The sequence below is a fragment of the Fusarium mangiferae genome (genome assembly GCF_900044065.1).
Source record: "Fusarium mangiferae strain MRC7560 genome assembly, contig: FMAN_scaffold008, whole genome shotgun sequence".
NCBI classification, from domain to species: Eukaryota; Fungi; Ascomycota; class Sordariomycetes; order Hypocreales; family Nectriaceae; genus Fusarium; species Fusarium mangiferae.
Genome location: NW_024573928.1, coordinates 1600257 through 1623305, shown reverse-complemented (window position 1 = coordinate 1623305; position 23049 = coordinate 1600257). Strand labels below are relative to the sequence as shown.

The 23049-nt window shown below is 49.3% G+C and overlaps 6 protein-coding genes and 1 non-coding gene across 7 annotated transcripts; 1 reads left to right on the top strand and 6 right to left on the bottom strand.

The window, feature by feature from the left end:
• Positions 1 to 240: 240 nt before the first annotated feature.
• Positions 241 to 951, bottom strand: FMAN_11480 (uncharacterized protein; the record flags this gene model as incomplete). Its single annotated transcript, XM_041834296.1, has 2 exons — positions 241 to 349; positions 779 to 951. The coding sequence occupies 2 exons, from the start codon at positions 949 to 951 to the stop codon at positions 241 to 243; spliced, it is 282 nt and encodes a 93-aa protein (XP_041684574.1).
• A 1896-nt stretch (positions 952 to 2847) lies between these two features.
• FMAN_11479 (uncharacterized protein) lies at positions 2848 to 5748 on the bottom strand (the record flags this gene model as incomplete). The annotated part of the gene is made up of 1 exon (XM_041834295.1): positions 2848 to 5748. The coding sequence occupies one exon, from the start codon at positions 5746 to 5748 to the stop codon at positions 2848 to 2850; it is 2901 nt and encodes a 966-aa protein (XP_041684573.1).
• Positions 5749 to 8276: 2528 nt separating this feature from the next.
• FMAN_11478 (uncharacterized protein) lies at positions 8277 to 9437 on the top strand (the record flags this gene model as incomplete). Its single annotated transcript, XM_041834294.1, has 1 exon — positions 8277 to 9437. One exon carries the CDS (start codon positions 8277 to 8279, stop codon positions 9435 to 9437), a length of 1161 nt encoding a protein of 386 aa, XP_041684572.1.
• Positions 9438 to 11197: 1760 nt separating this feature from the next.
• Positions 11198 to 11971, bottom strand: FMAN_11477 (putative het-c2 protein; the record flags this gene model as incomplete). Its single annotated transcript, XM_041834293.1, has 4 exons — positions 11198 to 11492; positions 11542 to 11660; positions 11713 to 11771; positions 11827 to 11971. 4 exons carry the CDS (start codon positions 11969 to 11971, stop codon positions 11198 to 11200), a joined length of 618 nt encoding a protein of 205 aa, XP_041684571.1.
• Positions 11972 to 12815: 844 nt separating this feature from the next.
• On the bottom strand, positions 12816 to 15714 carry FMAN_11476 (uncharacterized protein; the record flags this gene model as incomplete). Its single annotated transcript, XM_041834292.1, has 6 exons — positions 12816 to 14476; positions 14548 to 14831; positions 14911 to 14991; positions 15039 to 15421; positions 15522 to 15549; positions 15605 to 15714. The coding sequence occupies 6 exons, from the start codon at positions 15712 to 15714 to the stop codon at positions 12816 to 12818; spliced, it is 2547 nt and encodes an 848-aa protein (XP_041684570.1).
• Positions 15715 to 16995: 1281 nt separating this feature from the next.
• FMAN_11475 (putative bifunctional P-450:NADPH-P450 reductase) lies at positions 16996 to 20438 on the bottom strand (the record flags this gene model as incomplete). The annotated part of the gene is made up of 6 exons (XM_041834291.1): positions 16996 to 17671; positions 17718 to 17914; positions 17961 to 19840; positions 19890 to 20106; positions 20154 to 20272; positions 20327 to 20438. The coding sequence occupies 6 exons, from the start codon at positions 20436 to 20438 to the stop codon at positions 16996 to 16998; spliced, it is 3201 nt and encodes a 1066-aa protein (XP_041684569.1).
• A 1263-nt stretch (positions 20439 to 21701) lies between these two features.
• On the bottom strand, positions 21702 to 21773 carry tRNA. Its single transcript has one exon. It is a non-coding gene; the product is annotated as a tRNA-Gln (tRNA).
• Positions 21774 to 23049: the final 1276 nt, after the last annotated feature.

Here is a 23049-nt window from a genome sequence, read left to right as displayed (position 1 = left end):
AGGCACCTCGATGTTGCGAGTGGATTTGTGGTCTTCAGAATGCTCCAAGAGACAGCAGTACAACAGGGCCGAAAGAACCAGTTTCACAAACAAGAAATGAGTGAATATGAGAGGTTCATGCATCAAAAAGGCTCAATGAATCTCAGTCGTGACCCATCGGATCTTGGTATGGGTTTATGGMCCTGCCACTTCTACCCTCACGAGGAGTGGTCGCAGATATTTACTCGGCAAGTCATAGATCTAGTCAACAACCTCTTTGATGGAAAATTCACGGATATGAGCGGAAGCGCTTCCAAGAGACTGGCTTTCAGGGACTTTGGTGCCCGTTTGGGAGTCCACTGCGTCGAATCTGATGAGACATTGAAAGAACAGGTCAGTAAACTGATCGAATTCCGGGAAGGGCATATCCATCAGCATGATACAGATGGCTTGAAACAAATTACAAGGTCATGTATGCGGCGAAAATGAGTCCTGTATATAAGGCTTTACCACTCTCTACTTATTCGTCTGGTCTCTGAACCAATCCACCTGTGCTTCGTACTCTTCTCACAAATCACCAATCCCTCAAGTCTGTACTGCACAATACTCAGTTCGTCAGTCAATCGTAAACAGTGAAGCGAGACAATACCCTTTTCTTCGTCGGTTTAATTACTTTCATCTTTTTTTCCTTCGTTGTTTCTGTTTTTCTCTCGTCCGTGTTATCCTCCAAGAATGACGGTTGACTTTGCAAACGGCCCGCACACCCAAGTCATGAATGGTAGTCTTACACGCCATCTACTGGTTGTGGTTATCGTTGCAGGGCTCACAAAGGTTCCCTCCGGAAAATGTGACGACGTTGTTGCAACCGCAGTGGCAGGAGCACTTGGGGTTGGCCATGTCGACAGGAGTGTTGATGATGGTAGAGGCCTTGACATCAACGAGAGCGACCTTGCAGAGGTTGGAGACAGGCATGATGAAAAATGTGGAAGGGATTTTAGTAGAAGCCTTTTGTGTGGTGAAAAGGTGTCGAGTGTTGGTGTGAGGCTGTGAAGTTGAGAAGTTGGGATGATTGTTGATGAAGAGTTGAGAAGAAGGTTGAGATTGATCGAGGTCAATCTTCAATTTATATGGAAATCTAGAGAGCAAACACATCTTTCTGTGTTCTAGCAGTGTCAGTTTGAACACACCACTGGCTTCCTGAGTGGACATTAGGCGCAGAGGTTGTTCTGGCAGTGGGAGCGTTCGCCGGGTGTTCAAATCGTTGCACTCACGTCAGAGTTCTGCGTCCTTCTCTCCGACTATTGTAATGAACAAATTAACGCCCAGATCGCTACCCCTATAAAGTACCATGATTCAAGCTCTTTCATGGAGGAAGCCTTGACAAAGGCACAACACAAGGTAAGGTCAATTGAACAATGTCTGCATTCACGAAATGACACAGTAGCAGTTCAGCTGCCACTTTGTGGACTATTATAGGCGTGAGCCTTTTTTCTTTTCCTCATTAAATTTAACACTGGCATCCCTTCCGACCAGTCTCACGTAGGATGAATCACAGAGACACTCCCGTTACTGAGTTATTATGCAGTCAACGTCAAAGCCATCCCCGGACGTGCATTATTGAAAGGCTTTACAACTAAAGAACTATAAAATCTGGCCCAAAAAACCCAGACCAGGTGCCCGGAACAAAGCTCGCGACATCAAATTAATGCTCAAGTGTGTTCAAGAAGGGGGGTGAGGGGGGAGATATGGTATTTCAGGCAATACAAGTTTACACGCACAGAGCTCTGTGCAGCACAAGGAGAGTACCAAACCTGAGTTATTGAAGCTATAGTTAGACCCTTTGTTATAACTCACCCTATTGTTCTGCGGCTGCCCTAGATATATCGCAGCATGGGTCGTCGAGTGTGTAAGGACTACGCAAGCAAGAGACCAACTCCCCATTGTAAGAACCTATCCTAAAGTTGGGAAGTCCTAGCATAAAGCGGACCACAAGGCTAGCTCAAGACTTTAGCTGATGCTCGGATACTTTGAGCATACTCTCCATCACTACTAAGGTTGTGCAGCCATCCATGTACGTACAAGTACTGAAGTGGTGAATACCGAGCAACTGAACCCTCAGCCACGACGCATGATAAACCACTTACTGAGAGCTAAAACACCGAGGCCACCATTGACAGAAGTTTATTCAACATTCAGTTGAATCTTTCCTGCTCTGGGAATAGACGGTTACCGACGTCAAATAACTGCCAAACTTCTTAACACCAAATATGTATCAATACTTGGGTACGGGATAGTCGGCCTATGCCTCTCCGCTTTCACCATGAAAAACAGTTAATTCGGGGAGCATATACGCATATGCTGAGACTTCACGCCAAGGAGTTATGTCTCTTTCTTATGGTTGATCGCTATCGGCCCCAACGCCCAGGTGGCTCAAATATGTAGACCTTCACAGAGAGTGATGTGCATCTCTCAATTACCCCGTGGCGAGGTTCTAGGGAGACCAATATATTTGAATAACTGTATTCTTTAACTAGTAGTATTGGTGTCCATCAGCAGGCGCAGCCTGTTGAAGATGATCCGTCTAGAGAGGGTATTTCATCCAGGTTTGGTATCTAAGGGGGAATTTTAAACATAAGCCACATTCGCGAGACTGCCACAAGGGAAAATCACCATCCAAGAACAGCCATTAAACAAGCAAACCATCCCGTTAACAAAGAAAAGCACAGGCCGTTATTCCGTCGTATCCTCCTACGTCCAATCTCATGTAAAGTATGGTATCTTTAAAAGAAACGCAATAAACCTCCTCTTCCGTTCGCTAATATCTCGCTTTAACACCATGGACGTGATTGGTGTGATAGCAGTTCGAATTTAGTCGGTGAAGAACTTGATGACGTTCTGTAGATCGCGCAGGCCGACACCGTGCTTGGGGTAACAGATGTATATCTCCTCGCCGAGGGCGCCGAACTTGGATCGGAATGATGCCTTGCGACGGAGGCCGAGACTGTCGACGATGGATCGGTAGCTGGCACTAAGGAACTTGGCCCGAATACCACCAACGTGCTCACCGGGGGTAAGCTTTTCGGAAACACCAGCGCCAAAGGTGACCTTTCCGCTAACGTTCTGAAGAGCAAAGCTCACAAGTACCTCTATGGCGCCGTTGACAGCACCAGGGAAATCCAGTGCCCACTTGACCTGCCAGCCATGGCGAGGAGCAAGCTTGGCCAAAACGACCATGGACATGACCTTGCCATCCTTCTCGGCAGCAAAGTATCGGCGGTGCTCCTGGTCAATCCAGGGGCGGACCTCAGTAAGGTGAACCTGTTTGCCCTTGCCCTTACGAGTGCCCTTCCATGCCTCAATGGCGGGGTTAGCACGAGAGATGAAGTCTTCGTCGGGCTTCACCTCATGGATCTTGACACCCTCACGCTCAACGCGGCGAGCCTTGGCAGCGAGGCCATCGATCTGTGCGCTGTTGTGCTTATCAGCGTCGACACGCTGCTCCTCAGTGCAGGATAAGCTTCGCCAGCGAAGTTCAGAGGCAAGAATCTTCTGGACTTCATAGGAAACCAGCATCCAGAAAGGTGTCAATCGAAGGTCCACAGTAATGTAGTGGATAAAGTCGCGGATAACTTGAGTGTACTGGCTGCGGTCGCAGAGAGGATCACCAGTAATCATAGCAAACTTCTCGCGTTGGACCCAACCAACAGCGGCACCAGTGGAGTGTCGCCAAATCTGGAAACGATCATCGAGCCAGGAGGTGTTGGTAGCATCGCCGTAGTTGGCAATGAGTTTCTCGATAGGAGGGGGAGAGTCGGCGTGGTGAGGCTTGGTGGTGTCAGCCTCGGGATGAGGCAGACCAGGAGCCTTAGTAGGAAGAGACTTGGGATCACGGTGGAATAGAGATGCATATCGAACATCGCCAAGCTCAAGCATCCAAGCGACGATTCGCTCAAGACCAAGACCAGCACCAGCGTGGGGAGGAGCACCCAGCTCAAAGGCAGTAAGGTAATCCTCCATACCATCCTCGGCCATGCCAGCGGCTGCCATGTTGGCGCGGAGCTCATCAACGTTGTGGATACGTTGACCACCGGAGCAAATCTCCTGTCCTCGAATGAAGATATCGAAAGATCGAGTCCACTTGGGATCCTCGGGGTCCTTGGCAGTGTAAAAGGGGCGAGCGTTGGCAGGGAACTTGTCGAGGACGTAGTAGTCTGTACCATACTTCTCGCGCACAAGTTGACCAAGTCTCATCTCGTCGGGAGTGGACAGATCCTCCTCCTCGACATCACGGCCGTCATCACGGAGCATCTGGATACCTTCGCTGAAGGGGATAATGGGGGTCTCTTCTAGCCACTTGAACTCACCACTAGGCCATCTCTTGCGAATAACCTCGAGCTCTCGAGAGGCATAAACGGTTCTGAAGACTTCCTTGAGGAACATGTCGATGAATTGGATGACCTCATGATAGTCGGTGTCAATGGCCATCTCAAGATCCAGGCCAGTGTATTCTGTCAAGTGACGGTGGGTATTAGAGTTCTCGGCACGGAAGACGGGGCCAATCTCGAAAACGCGACCGAAATCGGCAGAAATAGCTTCTTGCTTGGCGAGCTGAGGACTCTGGGCGAGGAAAGCACGACGACCGAAGTAGTTTACAGCGAAAACAGCAGCACCGCTTTCAGTGGCGGCAGGCTGAAGCTTAGGGGTGTTGATCTCAACAAAGCCTTGCTCTTCGAGGGTGTTTCGGAAGATGCGGGAGACCATTGAGCGCACACGGAAAAGCGCCTGGTTGGAAGGGTGTCGGAGATCGAGGATTCGGGCGTTCATGCGGTTGCGCAGAGTCTCTGGGGGCTTATAGTTGCTGAAGGGGAGGTTCTGAGCGGGGTTGACGAGGTGAACAGACACGACGTCGACCTCAACATTGGAGTGTGTGGCCGATCGAATCGGCTCGGGAGGGGTCTTGAGGGTACCAGTGATCTGGACAAGAGATTCGGGGTTGATCTTTCGGACCCATGTGATAAAGTCGGCATTACTGGCATCACGGGCGAGAACACCCTGAACGGAGTGTGTCTGGTCGCGGAGGAGGAGGAAGTCGAGAACCTTTGAGATAGGTCGCTGAGTCTCGATACGGGCTCGGAAAGTGACTTCGGTGCCAATGGGCAGAGTATCGAGCTGTGCAATTGTGTTGATCTCGCCAGGGTGAACAGGCCAGTCAGAGCTCATGCTTGTTCGACCGCTGTCGAGAGAGGTGCGGCTGCTGGGAACAACAGCGCCGTTGGTGGTGGTGGTTGTGCCATCCATACTAGATCGAGCAGAGTTGCGCAGTTCAACGGCGCTATCGCGCATGGTTTCGCGAATAGTTCTAGATGGAGACGCGGAACGAGGCGACGAGAAAGCCGAGCTCAAAATAGCAGCGGATGGCCTTGTGTCAATGCTCAGCACTGCTGAAGCAGGCCGGCTGGTCTCTGGGCTCGCCATATCGAGCGACGTCGGTGATGATGTCAGACTGGTGGCTTTGGCTTGTGAAAGGACCGAGTCTATGGAGACGGCAGATAGTGGGGGTGTCAACGGGGCGTGCACTGGGGCTGGAGTGAAGGAAGTGATTAAACGTGAAGGAGTTTTAGGTGAAGAGAGGGAAGAGGAAGAAAAGGTTGAAGTAGAAGGCGAAGGGGGAGTTGAAGAATTTGTGGTGGCCGAGGATCCTTTTAGACGATTCTTTGAAGGTAGTGGCATGCCAAAGGCTGATGTGACGGGAACAAGGATGCCCGTCATAGTTAGGTAGCGTCGCGTAGCGCAGGGCCGCAGACGGAACCAGGGCACGGAGGACAGGGATTAGAGGATCGGGGATTTGGGGGTGATTTGATTCTGATTGTGATGACGGGCCCTGGCCGGGAATGTCTGTTTCTGTCTCAAAATGAAATGGATGGTTGGCTGGACTGCTCTCGACTGAGATGGAGGGTGTGGCACGGTGGGTCAGCCACACTTGAAAAATCCTTGCTATCCTGACTTGGCTTGCTAGGGACTGTTTCCGCAATACTTGCTCGAGTCGATGACGATCGAGTGGGCTGCTTTTGGTTATTCAGATTCCTTTTTGGTTGTTACTCAGGGACAAGCCTTCGATTTGATCGTGGCTGTGACGAGGGAAGTATTAAATAGCGTATCAGGGGACACGAGGCTGGAGTCAATATAAGGGTTGGTTGGTGTGAATGAGAATAGAAACACTAAATAGGAAATGTCGTGATGTTTATATCACTTATAGCGGAGTCCGCATCCACGGCACTTTCGGCCTCACGGAAACAAGACTTGCTTACAATGCCGTGAGAAGAAAAGAAAAAACTTCACTGTCAAATTCCTATCGCTTACTCTAGCAACCTCCATTTCGGGCTCGGCCCAGTGCATAAACCCGCGGCGTGGAGGTTGAGGATGACAGATGACTCGGCATTGCCATGTAACTCGTTCCGCGCGTGAGGGTACCGAGAAATTTACGGGTAGATCCAATTGCAATTACAGGTCAGTCAGCGCCGGTTTTAGCTTCGGGTCTAGCACTAGCACCCTACTGTAGCAGCTAACAGCCCTAGGATATGGGGCATCGCTGATTCAAGCATGGCACACCATGAGTAACGGGCCCGGTAGTGGCATGTGGATGCGCATGTGGATGTAAGAGCCTCCAAGGGCGCAAAGTCCGAGTAATTGATTCCGTCATGATTTTTTAATGTATGCCTCTCAGAGATTTCTTTCAGAATGTCTAAAAAGTGACACAGAGTTTTACTGATGGGTTAATGTGTCAAGTCGATCAATTACACTCAGCCACGAAGACTATACCACGTCAAAGAGGACGCCACAGACACACATCCAAGGCCAAGGCCTTATTGCCGTCAGACGTTCAGGTCCTAAGCTTGGCCTCACCCAGAAGCGCCCAAACAAGCAAGGGATGGCTGCCGTTTGCCGTCTGGGCATGTCTCTACGTACCGCCAGAAGTACCGGATACGTCAACGTGTGATACAAATTTAGGACAAGGTGTTATCCGTGACATCAGGAGGGTCGCTGTAGATTTTTACAGCCCCAGTCTCTCTTCAGACTCTCCCGCCCCCGGATGCGCGGGGCTGCACGGAGCTGGTGATTGGAGTTCGGTGGAGATGCTCCGGAATTGGCTTGATAATGCAGCCAAGGCCAATGACATATCCTAAACCCATCGGCGATTGACGACTATCAAACCGTTGATTTTCATGTTTCAGTGCCTTTGTGTCCGTTTTATAACCTGCATTTCACCCAAGACTCTGTAGTGACCTCCCTATCAATGGTAGGTAGAGTAGAATCAGGGGCAGATGACCAGGTTTGTTTACGAGAGATTGTCGGTGACTGACCTGACGTCAATGAAGATGAAATGCCAAACGGAATTTACGGGTGACTGCAGAGGTAGCTAGCCAATTCAAGAGAACATTCTCGTATCTACGGTCCGTCGTGGTTAATAATTCTAGGCTCTCGTCTCTTCTCGGTTTTCCTTCTAAAAACAGACCCGCTTGGTCGTTACGCTCCCGCATTGACCACTAAAATGACCCAGCTAAGCGGGAGACCATACGTCATAAGCATCGACTCTCCAACCTCACGTCACCTAACAACTTTGGTTGGTTCTGGCCAGGTTTTACAGCTTTGTCTCGTCTCTCATGTCGTGTTTTGCTTGCTTATCGCCTAATTCACGTTCACATAATCAATCTCTCGAAATCACCTCAGTCAGTGGGTGATTTGATTACTACTGTTTGATAACCTGCTTTTCCACTTTTGTAGGCGAGACACGTACTACTAATGACGGTCGACAACTTCAAACTGCTTATCCCCCATCAAACCACAAACCTACCTTAGACGCCATCAAACCTCGCGCACGCACGCACGCACATCAGCAAGCTATCATTCTTTTTATTCCTTCTGATCAACAATTCCGAGCCAATCCTTGCCCTTTCTACATCTCCTACCGCGCTTACAGAATACTGCACTGTACCATTATTGTACTGTACTGCATACTGAGTCAACCACGTGTTGCACACAAATCTCCCCACCGCTTCTCCGTGACAGCCGGGTCTCGTCTTGGCTTGGCTTGGGTTTGGACTTGGGCTTGGATTGTGCTTCCTCACTTTGCAGCCTCTCTTGTCTCTGCCGTCTTTTCCTGACAACCCTTCTCGACCCCTACCATAACCAACCTAGCCCGCTGCAATCTGCAGTCTCACCCAAAAGCTATAATCTCATAGGCTGGTGTTGGTGTTTGCTGGCTAGGACCCCTCCCCTCTCCCCTCTTCGCATCTGATATGGAGACTGAATTCACCCCCTCTGAGTCACGGCCAACCACTCCGGAACCTCCGGGCTATGTGAATCCTCTCGAGTCCAGTTCTAGATGGTACCTGATCGCTCGTGCCCAAGCCATTCGTTCTGCTGCCAGTCTGGGCTTCAGTATCGCTAATCGTACGGATCCTCCTGCACCCTCACCAACCAAGGACATCTGGCTCGATGCTACCCTGTCCAAGGCTGATCTTAGCCGCGCCGACCGCGCCAAGACGAAGATCAAGGCCGAAGTATGGATGCCGCCCCGTCCCGCGCTCGGTGCCCGGGCTGCCGTTATAAACTTCCACGGAGGCGGATGGATTCTCGGTCAGGGTACCGACGATGCCCGTTGGGCCGGTGCTATCATGGCTAATCTCGACGCCGTTGTCTTTACTGTCAACTATCGGCTGGCCCCATCGTGTCCCTTCCCAACACCAATCGAGGATTGTGTGGATGCAGTTCTTCAAATCAAGCATCGTGCTGCGGAATTCGGCATAGACCCTGATCGTATCATCCTGTCGGGGTTTTCCGCTGGGGCCACAAATGCCCTGGCAAGTTGGCTCATTCTTAACGACCCTGATCGATGGGGTTACAAGTTTCCTATAGAGCCTCCAAAGATTGCCGGTATCACTCTCTACTATCCACTTCTGGACTGGACCATCTCGCGTCCGGAAAAACGGCTTACATGTTCAAAGCCGGAGTTTACCTTACCCAAGGGTCTAACAGATCTTATCGACGCTTCCTTCATCTACCCAATCATTCCTCGCGAGGAACGTTGTGATCCAAGACTATCCCCGGGGTTGATGCCTGATGAGTTGCTAAAGAAGCTTCCTCCTATTCACTTGGTCTTGTGCGAGTATGACATGCTCCTCGCCGAAGGTCTCAAGTTCTCGAATCGTCTCAAGGCTGCTAACAAGAAGTTCACATTGCGTATAGTCGAAGGAGAGAGACACGCATGGGATTGTCCACCACCGATGTCACCCAAAGAGAGTGTTGCCATTGAGTATCAAGAAGCCGTGGAGACTATGGCCAGTTGGTTTGGGCAGAAGTGCGAGACTGACACTGAATCCATGCGATCAATGAGATTGAAACGGCCGGTTCTCAAGCGACCAAAGTACCTCTCCTTCAAAACCTGGTCCGGGAGGTAGTTGCCCCTAGCAGGGTTCTTGATTCTCGTGGGTTCGGCTTTTATTACTTTACTGTACTTCGTCGTTTCCTTTTTCTTTCAACCTAGCGCGGCGCATGATGCGATTAATGAGACAAGACTTGGCAACATTTGAGAAGCAGGGCATTGGTTGGACATAATCGGTTTTGAGCGAAATAAAATGCATTACATATACAGACATAAATAAGACAGATTTCCCGAGATAATGATCCAGGAACGGGTGGCAGTGCAAAAATAAGCATCAGGGTCTTGGTTCTTGTCAAGATCATGATCCAGCCACTACCAAGTGGGTAAGTCAACTCAATCCAAGACAAGCATTCCCAGCCCTGTCGAGAGACAACCTTCGGCATTTGGTGCTTGCAGTCATTTCCACCCCAGGCGTAAATCAAGAATCGGAACCAGGTACTTCAAGCAACGGAAAAGATACTTAACAATAGCAGCTGGTTTAAGGGTCCCATTTCCGGAAGCGTCGGGGTTACCAGCATTGGCCAGGTCGTAAACATGTGGCATTTCCACGCCCACGCCAATTGGTTCACATACTTACACATGAACTTCATCACAATATTGAAAACATGCGTTAAGAGACTCTCAGCTTAGACTAGCTTCGCCTTACAAACATTGTGCGGGGATCCTTGGTCAGCTGCTTATCTCTACGTCTATATACACGAATAGTGTGAGACATATTGTCTTGTCGACTGAGCTTGTGACTGAGAGTCAAAACAGTGAAACTTTTTCGTCGGGGTTTTGTCAATATACCGAAATTCTTTCGCGATCCGGAGGGCCCGAGGATCCCGGGGGGGATATATCGGACTCCGGCATCGCGTTTACTCATGACGGAATTATCAGGCGAGCATTTCACCTTCAAATAGTTCATAGAATCACGATACGTTTAGCTTTTCAATCAGAATGCCAAGATTGAAAGAATTGTCATCAACCAACTAATTAACTAACTAGCTAGGATAAGCAGCATCCACCGTCTCACTCAGCGCCATCATCATAAGCTTCAAATTCTTAAACGCCCTTCGCCACACTTTACTAGACCCCAAGGTTGGCTTTTTATAACTTTCCCATGCCGTCAAACAGACATGGTGTTCGGCCGTTGGGTGGTGTGCTCGGCTCCGAAGTGCCGACGTGGCTCAGGCGGATCTGGGATGCGATCATGGCGATCTCGTGGTCGTCATGACACAAAGCGTTAGCCATTTCGTGATGATCTGTGGCGGTTTTGAGAATTTCATGTGGCTTGACGCTAAAGCATGTTTTGTTTGCTTAATATCAAGTCTTCGGGACGAGTCATGTTGGAGACGAAGCGTTAGTGGTTGAGAGATTATATCACTACCATGGGGTTCATGATTCAATGAGATACTCGAGAATGACTGAGTATGAAGTCGGACTCGATAGACCATTGAAGCCAGTCGAAAAAACAATAAGCTTGCTGATTATGCTCTATGTTTCGCACTCATGAATTGGTCCAAGTCCATGTATTGAGTCTAGGGTAAGGATCATCATAACAACAGTAAGGTATCAAATGTATGGTCATGCATGTATATTCGTGTCAGTTATTGTCATCTGAGACTGCAGTTATTACTGCCGCAATCTTTTAGACATCCTCTGCAGGATAGCGTCTCGATGCTGAAAGCATTCTGATCAATCAAGCCGTTTTCTCCAACTCGCAACATAATCGTCACCAGCTCTGCCCAAATCGCAGGCTGATACGCTAATATTTCTCGTATATCATGAATTTCTTTACCACTTGGCCTCCTTGCTGTTGATGAATTCCTTGAGGATGGCAACGACCTTGGAGAAGGAAGCAAGATAAGCCTCGAGATCGGCCTGGACCTTCTCAGGGTTGTCACCAAGCTTGGCGTAGAAGTCCTTTCGGTAGGGAACAGCGGACATGGCAGCGCTGAAGATGGGCTTGACCATGAAGCTGTGGTGGGGCTTCAGAGTGTTGCCGTATGCGTCGCGGAAGGAGTCGGAGAGTTCGACGGAGGGGTTTTGGACGTTGTGCTCAAGGCCCTGCTTGGTGAAGTCAAGACCACTAGAGTTGTTAGCTGATAGGAAGTATGTTCGGGGAGGATTGTTCGTACCGGACGAGCCAGAGGCAGCCCTCGGTGGCAGTGTGCTTGCCAGTCTTGAGCTCGTTACGGACAAGGTCCTGGACAGTAGCGGACTCGGCGGGAGCAGCGGCGTGGCGAGCACGGAGCTTCTGTAGGTAGGTGTCAGATTTGTTCGATGAAAAGGGGGATGATGAGACGAACCTCGACGTTGCCAAGGATATCCTTCTTGACGGGGCCGAAAGCAACACCACCAATAGCATCTGTAGGCGCAGTTAGTCATTGACCTCTTAGCAAAACTTTGATACAATGCCGTACCAAAGATGGTGGTCAGGGACTCGGAAGCCTCAAGGAACTCAACGGTAGAGACAGCATTGCCGTTGGCCTCATCGACGGGGACGTCGGCGAAGGTTCGCTTGAGCGACTGGACGATGGTACCACCGGGAGGATAGACAGCAGACATGATGATTGATGATGGAGAAGTGAATGGAAAAGAGGATGAGAAAGTGTTTGGCGGGAGGAGGAGACTTAAAAACGATGAGGTGTCGTTGAATGTTGAAGCGGTCAAGCTGAGCTGTCCCTTTGCGGGTAGGTTTAGACAGGGAGCAGCAATACAGGAGGGGTCTAGCTCAGGGGACCTAGTGAGGGGCTCGAGACGGTGAAGGAGGGGCATTCGTACAGTGTAGATAGATAAGATAAAGCTGGTGCATGCAGCTGAAACAGAAGATATCAGAGCCAAGCAGTATTCTAAGACACCCGTGAAGGCTATAGCGGGTGAAGATCTTAATAAAGCTCATATAGAGTCCGCTAAAGGCCATTTATCATCCAAATACAACGGCGTTTACAGGATCTTCATCGAAGGGTCAGGTGGAAATACCAACACTCCGCACTGTGTTTCGGGGCTCGATTTAGTTGTTCCGTCGAGACCGCCTGAAACCCCACAGTCTCCAATGTTGATCAGGGCGGAGGCCGTAGACGAGAGGCTCAATCTATAGTACGACATGGTAGGACTCTCAGCCGAGACCAGAAAACAAATGGTTCTACAAAGAGTTCTGTGTGAAACCAATAATGCACTACATATGAGTGTAACAATCTGCTTTGAAATGACATGCCGCTGAATCATCAAAGCCTGCTAAGTATCTATCTTATGTGGTGTTGTGTTAGCTGACGACGCTCAAGGCGGAGCCCATCTCATGATACCTAGACAAGGCAAGGATGTCATCATGAACAAAATAACAGTGATTCAACTCATATATACGTTATCATTAAACTATCAACGCCAAAACATTATCCCATAAGTCATCCTATTACGTGTAGATAGACTCGGTCACAGAATTGACCTGCAATCCCCATTCCGCCATCTCAGCATCTTCAAGGAAGCGCAAGGGGAACCAAACCAAGTGACCCTTGATCTGTGACAGCTTCTCTCTGGCGTCTTCGGGAGGCATGAACTGATCAAAGATATGACCAGCTTTGACGCCGCGCGGAGGAAGATATCGATCATAATCGTCGAAAGTCCTGATATGGTCATCTGGATCAGCATGAAATAAGTGGCGGAATAACTCGGTGTTCTTGTCTGCCTGGCTTGTCCACTTCTCCCAAAGTTCGTCGCTGAGAGGATCTTCAACAAACTTGTAGCTCTCATCTTGGTCGTAGATATCGTTGTTGGGGTTGACGGTCGGAGGCATGGCGTTGATATCCTGCGAAGCATCGTGGGGTTGAGGGGGCAAGAGACCCATGTGCTCACGCCAAAGGTATCGACGGAGGGTTGCTGCGTGATAACCTGCTTCGAAAGGCTTTCCATCCATAGTACTGGGGATGAGACGCGTGTCCTCCATGACGACACTAAGCTCACTGTCGTGGTCACCCAGTTGACTTCGATCGTTAAGGTTACTGCTTCCGCAGATGGCAATTCTGTCATCGACCAGCAGCAGCTTGCCATGGATGTAAAGCTCCTCCTGGACCCAGTTCTTAATCTCTGACTCGGGATCCTCCTCAAACCAAGACTCGCCCTTGAGGCCTTCGCCAGTACCAGCCATAGCATGGTGCGCAACAGAGGACGTTGTGTGAACTTCTTCCTTCGGCATGGCAGCCTCAAACTTCTTTCGTGCTTCCATAGTATTCTTGATATCCTCATCAAGCTCCTTCTGCTTTTTATCGCCACGCATGTGTTCATCGCCCTCACTGTCCTCAGGGTCATATGAGCCGTGAATGCCTTCACCCATAATCTCCTCAGCTTCTGCACGCTGCACCTGTTGGTAGCTGATACCAGTCTCCTTCTCAGCCTTGATGATAGCAGGAGTCTTGTTAAGACGATCATAAGATCGCAAGTTGAAGAAGAAAATGTACTTCTCGGGGTCTACGCCCTCAGCGCGGCATTGTCCGAAGATAGAGTGCTCACCCCGGCAAATAGACTTGTACTGGTAATCCATAATAGCTCGCGTGCCCGTAGCAGCTTGCTCTCTGAGATCTCCAGCAAATCCAGGAATAGCAGGAATAAGCACGATGACGCGGAATTTGCGACCCTCGTTTGCGGCCCTCACAACGGCATCGACAATCGCGCGACCAATAGTATTCTTGATCGGAGCCTGTTGCTCGCCTGTGGCAGTGATAAAGAACTGATTCTCAATGTAAACGTAGTGCTGAGCCTTGGATATGATCTCAATATACGCGTTCTGAATGGAGTGGTCGGTCAAGATACCGCTACTCCAGTCGGCGCTTGATCGGACGAGCTGGCAGTTGACGGTGCCTCTATTTTCAAGGTTTTTAGTGCTTAGAGGAGTATACGGATGCTTGACGTATTCTCCAACGGGGTGTTTCGGTCGTTGTACGCCAATTAGGTCCTCATCTTCATTCTCCCTATTCTCCAACACCAACCAGTCGAATCTCTCGTCTCTTTTATATTTATCGCGCTTTACGAAGTTCCATCGAAGTACGAAGTGCTCCGCTACATCATATACCGTCGGGCCTTTGTTAATGGGTTAGAAAGCTCAGAAATTGATGTTTTGTGTTGAGGTTTGGTGTCTGATGCCAACCCACCTTGGATACACATCGCGACATCGTGCCACGGCATACGACCATAGTCTGCTTTGCTTAACTCGTTATCTTGCCAGGAAGACACATTCTGGAAGTCCATAACTCTGTTGTTATTAAAGTCTTGTCCTGGCCAGATTTCATCCTGAACGTTGGTGGGATGAATATCGGACAGAGGGTGCTGGTGGTTATCCCATCGTCCGAAGCATAGATCTAGGCCTCCGACGAATGCGATTTCGTAGTCGATGACAATGAACTTCTCGTGATGTGCCCAGTACCATGTCATATCGCTGTCGAGTCGTCAGTAGATGTCTTGACAGTTGCATGTGGAAAGTCGCCAACTCCTGCGCCCTCTGTAAATGCACTCACCCAAAGTTTTCAAAGACATTGTGATCGGGGTGGCGACCGACATGAATATTTCCATGACCAGGAGAGCCCTTGGGGCAAAGTCTGTTAGAGTCAGCTTATGATGTACACCAGTCAATTGCTCAACCCACCTCCTCAGCGCATGCTTGGTATGAGCTGAGTTGCAAGTCAAGGCCTGCTCAACTTCCTTGTAGACACAAACATAAATCTGGACACCCTCTTCTGCCTTTCTCTTGATCAGTTTGTCCAGTCTGTATTCTTGCGCGGCGTATGGGGGTCGACGGAGGAATAGCTCTGGTGACAGCCACCAGTCGGCGATATAGATGGATTCTTTGGCCTGCTCGAGAGCAATGGACACAGCCCAGAAGTAATCTCGGCCATCTACATACCACTTGACATGGTTGCCAGCGCGCATTGGGAAGTAAGATTTGAAGCGGTTCTGCTCGGCAATGGAAGTTCGCTTGTCGTCACATCGTTGCTCGTGTTCTTCGTCGTGTCTGTGGTTTTTATTGAACTACGCATATGTAAGTCACTATTTTCGTCTGCGTCTGTCTTATCTCATTTCACGGAGCTGATGCGATGCGACACCACCAACAGGACAGGGCGCGTCATACCAGATTTGCCAATTTACCAATTTTGTGCCTGGAGACTCAAAATTAGTGACGAATTCTATTGCGATTGAGTACCAGTTACAGACTTTTGGTGGACGAGATGAACTTTTGCATCGTGTAAGCCATCGCTTAACTTGAGCTTGTCCAACATTGAACTCATTGAGCCAGAGCTCTCATGCTTCTTGTGATCCGCCATGATGGATGGCGCGAGTCACGGCAATTTCACAGGGGTCGTCGAATGAGAGAGCAAAGCGCTCAGGTCACCTCAGGGTCTCTGCACTGCAGGAGATTATCGATCGATCGGGGGGGATGAGGGGTGAGATGAGGGGAAGCAAGCAAGCAATTGGAGGGGCAGTCAGAAAGACGAGAAGAGAGTGAGAGGAAGAGGAAGAGGAAATGGAAGAAGCAGAATTACGAGGGTGACAATGCTTTTGGTAGTTTCTCAATGGTAATAGTAATGGCTTGCTTGTCATGGTCTTGGCTAAACTGGGCACGCGACAAAGCATCTGGTATGGCCTGGTCAAGCCTTGATCCTGATGCGATGGATGGATGCAGTTGGTGAGACAAGACGAGACGAGCAACTGGCGATGTCATCGACCAAGCAGAACCTTCGCATCAAAGACAGGAAACCAGTGCCAAGCCGGCGAACACGGCGCGCAAACCTCTTGGGGGGTTCTAACAATAGGCCCAGCTTGACCAGGACTGTCACAGGCCGAGGCCAAGATCGCGGCATCCGTCATGACCCGCACATACACGTAATACTACGCACAGGGCTGAAAGCAGATGCACCAATTGACTTGTGCCATTTTCACTGTGAAGCTTTTTGGTTTCCGTTCTAATGTCTTTGCCAATTGATCAAGCAGCGACAAGAAAAAGCTTGCTTGGTAACTCTAAAATAAAGAGGCAGGTCAAGCTTTTCCCACTGCACAGTGGAGGGCACATTAAAACTGATCGATCCTGGAGCTATCAGAGCATATGACGTCAGAAGCTGTAGCTTCCATCCTGACCGTTACGAATTCCGTGATAGTCAGCATTTGTTCCATGTTTCAAGCTAATTTAATCAACCATTTCCCTGACTGCCATCCTTGTCTTAAAGGACTCTCTAATTGGCACATCGCGTGGTTTCCCCGTAGTGCATTGACAGCTGCATCTCATATCTGCCAACATTTGAGCTATCCAGGCTAGAAGCTTAGCATCGGGTAGTTTGTCCCAAGATGTGGATCGTTCACTCCATGAATAGAACTCAAGACGAGATGCTGCACCGAACACTCAATCGTCCCCTTTTCGCAGTAAATACTCGCCATTATTCTATATTTACGTCCGGATAGAACAATGAGGCACTATCCGGTGCAACATCATGGCATCCAATACTGTGTAGGAAGTACTTGAATAAATTAAAGAAATACTAAGGGTTGAATCTTTTCCTAAATAACATAAAACTCAGGATCAATGCACACCGGGCTCTTCAATCATGCCTCTAATCGAAAACATCCGTAGCAAAACGCTCATTCCTACTCCTTTCAAACCAAGCCCGTGCCATTTCTTCAGTAACATCCTTGCCATTCTGCTGAGCCTTCTCGATGGCGAGACGGACACAAACATCCTCAACTGCTTTGCCAATTTCACGGCTTCCACAGATGAATACCTTGGCTCCCTCATCCCACACCTTGAAGACATCCGCGCGATCATGGTAGACACGATCCTGGACATACTTGCATCCCTCAGACTTGTCAGCGGCGCGAGAGTACGCACGTCGCACATCTACAGCGCCCATCTTTTCCCAGCGTTCAAACTCCTCGGCGTACAGGTCATCGATCTCCGGGTTTCGACATCCGAAGAATAGAAGAGCTGGTGCGAGAGTTCGACCTGCGGCAAGCATGGCGGCACGTTCTTGGATGAAGCCACGGAAGGGAGCCAGTCCGGTTCCAGCGGCGACACAGATGATGGGAGTCTTCTCGGCGTCGCTGGGGAGGTGAAAGGCTTCGCTGGAGGCACGGACCGAGACGTGGAGTTTGTCGCCAGCAGTGAGATGCGACAGGAAATTTGTGGCGACACCGACATGGCGACCTTGTCCAGAGAGCGAAGGGGCATCGAGGAGGGAGTATGTGAGTGTGAGTTTGGAGGGGTCTGCAAAGGGTGAGGAAGAGATGGAGCTATCTTGTTAGTATATACAGGTGGTGAGGAGGAAAGGGAACATACTATTGTCGTACTCTCATGGGAGGGAGCATGGCCAGATAAGAGCTGATAGGGAGAGCAACAGCAGGGAACTTCTCAAGAAGATCCAGAACCGAAACTCTCTTTGGCGAGATCTCAGCTTGATAAGCATCCCCAGCAAGCCTCTCGAGTTCCTGGATGGTGGCCTTGTCTTCTGTCGCCTCAGCAAGAGCAAGGATGTTCTGCATTTGTTAGTCAACGGTGGACAACAGTGATAAGTTAACATACCCTCTTTGTAGCAGGCTGTGATAATTCAACATATGCGCTAAACACATCGAAGGCAGAAATGGCGACGTTGGTGGGAAGTGTAGTAGGTCCCTCAGACTGGATCTTCAGGAAAGAACCCCAGGCCAGAGAGAATCGTCGGAACACTCGCGCCACAGTCGACTTCGGGTTCAGAGGAAGAATGGCAAGATAATCGCCAGCCTTGTAGGTCATGGCCGAGGGAAGCTGAATCTCAATATGCTTCTTAGCAGGGCCCGATTTGGTAAGAGTCTTCTCAGCAACTACCAACGCTTCTTCGACATCTTGACGGAGACTCGTCTTTCGTGGCGTTGAAACCTCGACCAACAGGCCCTTCTGGCCGCCTGACTCTTCATCAGAGATCTTGTATTTCTCCTTCAGCCCTGGCCAGAGGACAGTATCCTCCCAAGCTTCAAAGTCGCTGAACATGTCACTTGTGGCAGCGTCTGCGCTACCCATGGGAACGAGGCGAGTACCGCCACGCTTCTCAAGAGTAGAGTCAACAAGTTTGGGGATTCTGTGGAATGTCTCAACCCAGTCGTGATGACCACACGCAAAAACAGCGTACGACACCTTTTCCATCTCGTTGCCATCCAAATTCTCCATCCACTTAATGAAGTGGGCAGCGTTGGAAGGTGGTTGTCCTTCGTATGATGCAGTGACTATGACAACGGGACGGTCTTCAGGAAGGCTCTGCTTGGCCTGATCGAGAGGACCAACAGTGGTTGCGCTGAAGCCGTGGCTAGGAGCATCCGAGGCCAGCCTGTTGGCGAGAGCCTCGCATGTGCCACTGTTTGAACCGTAGAAAATAGCCATAGGCTTTCCACTGCCGGCCTTGACATCTGAATTCGCAGCGGATTTGATGTTGTGACTTGAAGAGCTGGTACCTCCGCTTCCTGCCAGAACATGCTCTAGCTCGGTTGGGGTCATGCCATGTCGTAGGGTAGCGTTGATATAGAAGTGTACAGGCTTAATAGTCAGCGTCTGCTGAATCTCCAAAGCGTAGTTGGGATCCGTCATGGTGAAATTGAAGTTCTGGAAGAGAACGACCATGGCGAGAAGAGACTCTTGCCAAGCAAAAGGACGTCCGATACAAGCTCGCTTTCCATTTCCAAAAGGCTTCCAGCAGTTGGGGAATTCCTTGTTAAGTCTCGCGAATTCATCATCAAGCATTCGCTCGGGTATGAACTTGTCAGCATCATTGCCATATACGGCAGGGTCAACGTGGCCCCTAGACAGAAGAGCAGTGACGATTTCGCCCTTCTTGACGAGATACTTGCCCCCAAGGAAGGTATCTTCGATGGCCTCGAGACCAAAGGCACTAATAGGGGAGTTGATTCGGAGGGTCTCTCTCAAAACAGCGCTTATGTAGGGGAGCTTGGTGAGATGCTCAACCAAGACGGGACCACGGCCGACAACTTCGTCGACTTCTTTCTGGACCTTGCTGTAGGCTTCGGGGTTCTTAAGAAGCTGATACATGGCGAAAGATAGAGTGCCAGAAGTGGTTTCGTGGCCAGCGATGAGGAATGTGATGAGCTGGTTGGTGATGTTCTCGTCGGACAACTTCTCTCCCGTCTGAGGATCTACCCCGTTGAGCATAGCAGCGAGCAGATCCTTCCTATCGCTGGGGCTTGCCTTTCGTGCGGCGACGACTTCATCGGCTACTGACTTCATCAATGCAATGTCATTATAGAACTTTTCGTTTGCTGCACGATAGAGGAAGTTGGGCGCAAATGGAGGTCGTCGGTTTCTGTTTCCTGACTCTGTAAGGAAATCGCCCATGGCTTCGATAAATGGGTGCAGTTCCTCTTTGTAATATGAGTTGAAGCGGAAATCCATGGCGCAGAGAGCCAGAGTATCCAGGGCTGACAATTGTTAGCGATGAGCGTGTTGAAGACTCAATGTTTTGCGTACCTAGACGGGTAAAGTTATCGCTAGCATCAATTGGTGTCCGAGGACCATGACGAGCAAACTTCATGCACAATTGGGTAGCGATGTCGTGCATTTCTGGAAACATTCCTCTTATGCTCAAAGGGCCAAAAGCCGGTACTAGAATCCTGTGTGCTTTGCCCCAATTGGGCTCATCCTCGAATGCTGTGAACAGGCCATCGTGAACACCTTCTCGAACTTGCTGTCAAGGGTCAGTGAAGCTCAATTGCTGAGATTTCTGCTGCGTACGCTGAGAACCGACTTTAGGGTCTTTTTAAACCGCTTCTCGTCACAAACTTCGTTGATCAATGAATTGGAAGAGACGAAAATGGGAGCCTTGGCTCCAAGACGTAATCTGAAAATGGGGCCTGAGGGGAATCAGCGGTGGTCAATGAGTTAGTTGACTGTGATCAATTAGTTACCGTATGTATCTGCTAGACGGTTCAGATCAGAGAGAGGATTTGATGTGAATTCTCCCAGGTTTCCAATTAGAGGGTAGCCAGGAGGCTCAGGGATAGGCACAGATTCAGCCATGCTGTATTTGCGTTGCGTTGTGTTGTGTTGTGTTGTGTTGTGCTGTGCTGTGCTGTGTCGCGTCTGGTTTGGTCTGGTCTGGTCTGGTGAGGAGAAGGTGGAGATGTGTTGAATGGGTCGTGGTTCTTCGCTCTTATAGTTGTGAACAATGTGATATGAGCGAAGGAGCTGAGCTGGAGTCCGGATTGAACTTGGCGTTGCAATGGTGGAAAGTTTCTTGACCACCTTTTCTTTGGTTCAGAATAAGCAGCAGAGCAGAACGAATGGAACTGGAAATGATTAAATAGGCAAAAGGTTGAAAAGCCGATGGTTCAATACGACACAGACTCCTTTTCTGCTCGCCTCACAACGTCATAGCAACGCGTCGTATGCAATTGCTACGGCTTTATTACTAGAGAGGCTCACTCAACCAAGACTAACAGAACAGAATCTCCCGTCTCCCGCCTGTCCGTCTCCGTTTCTTCAAAACCCGACCCCGTTTGTGCCAAGTGCCGTGAACGTAAGCCAATCGCTGGAGACGCATTAGATTAGACTCGCCAAGAACCTGTTCAAGTTAGGTAGTCTGGGCGGAATTGCATCTGCATCTGCATCTGTAACTGAACAAGAACGAGCCCTACAGACGGATCTAGCCATGAACCATAAGTCGTACGTTTATTTCATAACATTGCGTTTTATTGAACTGCCTAAATCACTATAGTTCTTTGTTTACCAACTAGAGTATTAGCTAAACTATTTCTTTGTTTCTTTCTTTTCTATCTATTGTCTGCTGTCGATCTCTCATGCTTTCTTATGCCTCGGCATCTCCATCAAATTCTCGGCCGTGTCCGGTGCCCCACTCTTCCCGCACCGGATCCGAATCCCGAGGCGGTGAGACGGCCTGATTTAATCATCCGAATTCCCTTATTATGGAGGAATAATGAATAAGTTAACAGTATTAGTTTCAGGGGATATGCGAAATTGCAACAGAATACGACGCTCACGGGTCCCCCGATTGGTGTTTGCATATACATCTTGTCCTACGGCAAGCGGACAGTCGGCGTGTCGATCACTTCTCCCCACCGTCTTGGCACCCTGAACGGCGTTTATTTACCACCGAAAAGCCCGTTCCTGCAGTACGTAGGTATTCCTGGACTATTTCGTCGAGTGTGCTTCTGGACGGATGCTGCGCCTTGCATGGTCAGCACTAACGGCTCTCCCTTGGTGGTGATGATGATGATGATGGCTTCTAGCAAAAGCTCAGGCCATCATCAAGAGCAAAAGAATAGGTCTCAGAGGGAGTCGAACCCTCGCTGGCGGAATCAGAATCCGCAGTCATAACCGTTAGACCATGAAACCTCACAATATGATGGCTTGGATGGGTGGCAGCGGCAGCAGAATTTGCCAACATCAGGACGTTAGCCCGGAGCTGTTATAGCCACGGCCGTTGGTATTATGTTCCATGGGGAGTAGTTGGATAATCGTATTGTTACAAGGCTCCCGGAAGACCTTTCCATCTTCCGTGTGTAGTCGGCGAGGTCGAGACTTTTAAAGTTATACCCCTGCCTCTGATCTTTGATCTTAGGTCACATCGGCTCACATCTTTATCTTCCTAGTTATCCGTAAACTCTTGTATCCTGTAAACTTAATTTTTGACATTGGGGAAATCGGTCACAAAACCGTAACCTGAAGTATACTATTCTCAACAGCCATTGGTCACAGCAGCAGCAATTAGCAGGTGGGACGCCATGTTGAGAGTGTCAGTGACCAGGGCCGGGGGAAATGTATGTGCACATTAAGCACTTCAGTATTATTATTCTGCCACGGTCTTATCCGGCCCGTTGGTCTATTCTGGATGCCTATTTCACTCACCTATACGCTGAGCACCCATTCTTTCTCGAAACCCCATCACCTCGGCATCTTCCATTATTAACCGTTACGCCACAAACTTGGTATAAACGCAATCGTCCGCCAACTTGAAGCCCCATGTCTGGTGCAACGTTCCAGAACTTCTTTTCGAAAGACGCAAGCGAGGGCAAGTTTGTATCGTGGCGTCAATAACAAAAACGTAGTTGTAAAACTTCCAAGTTGCCGCACAACGAGACTCCGAGACTGGATACTATGTAGATCCCTTTCCGTGACCAGGCACTTCTAACATCAATGCACTGATGAGCTTGTCTCAAGATACAGGTGGATTGCAAATTTAGAAAAGGGAATCTAAGGAGCTGTCCCCCTTACCTCTTGAGCTATGGCTGCCTTGACAAACATGTATAGGTATTGCTACAAGGCAAACACCTAGGTACCTTAAGGTAGTACCTAGGTAAAGGAGGCAGCTGAGAAGTGACTGCTCCCTACCCTGCAAACATCAGAGCCATTCTTTTGTCATTTGGCTGGTTAATGCTTTCCCTCTCAGAAACTCAGAGAGTTGGCTGAAAATTGATAAATTCTACAGTATGTCCTAAACTATCTTTCCTCCTTCGACCAACGTCAACATCATCATCATCAACAACATTATCATCATCATCAACAACATTATCATCATCATCAACAACATTATCATCATCAACATCATCGTGGTTATCATCCCAACTTTCGTTATCACCATATTGGCTAAAGCATTCCATCTTTATTGAAA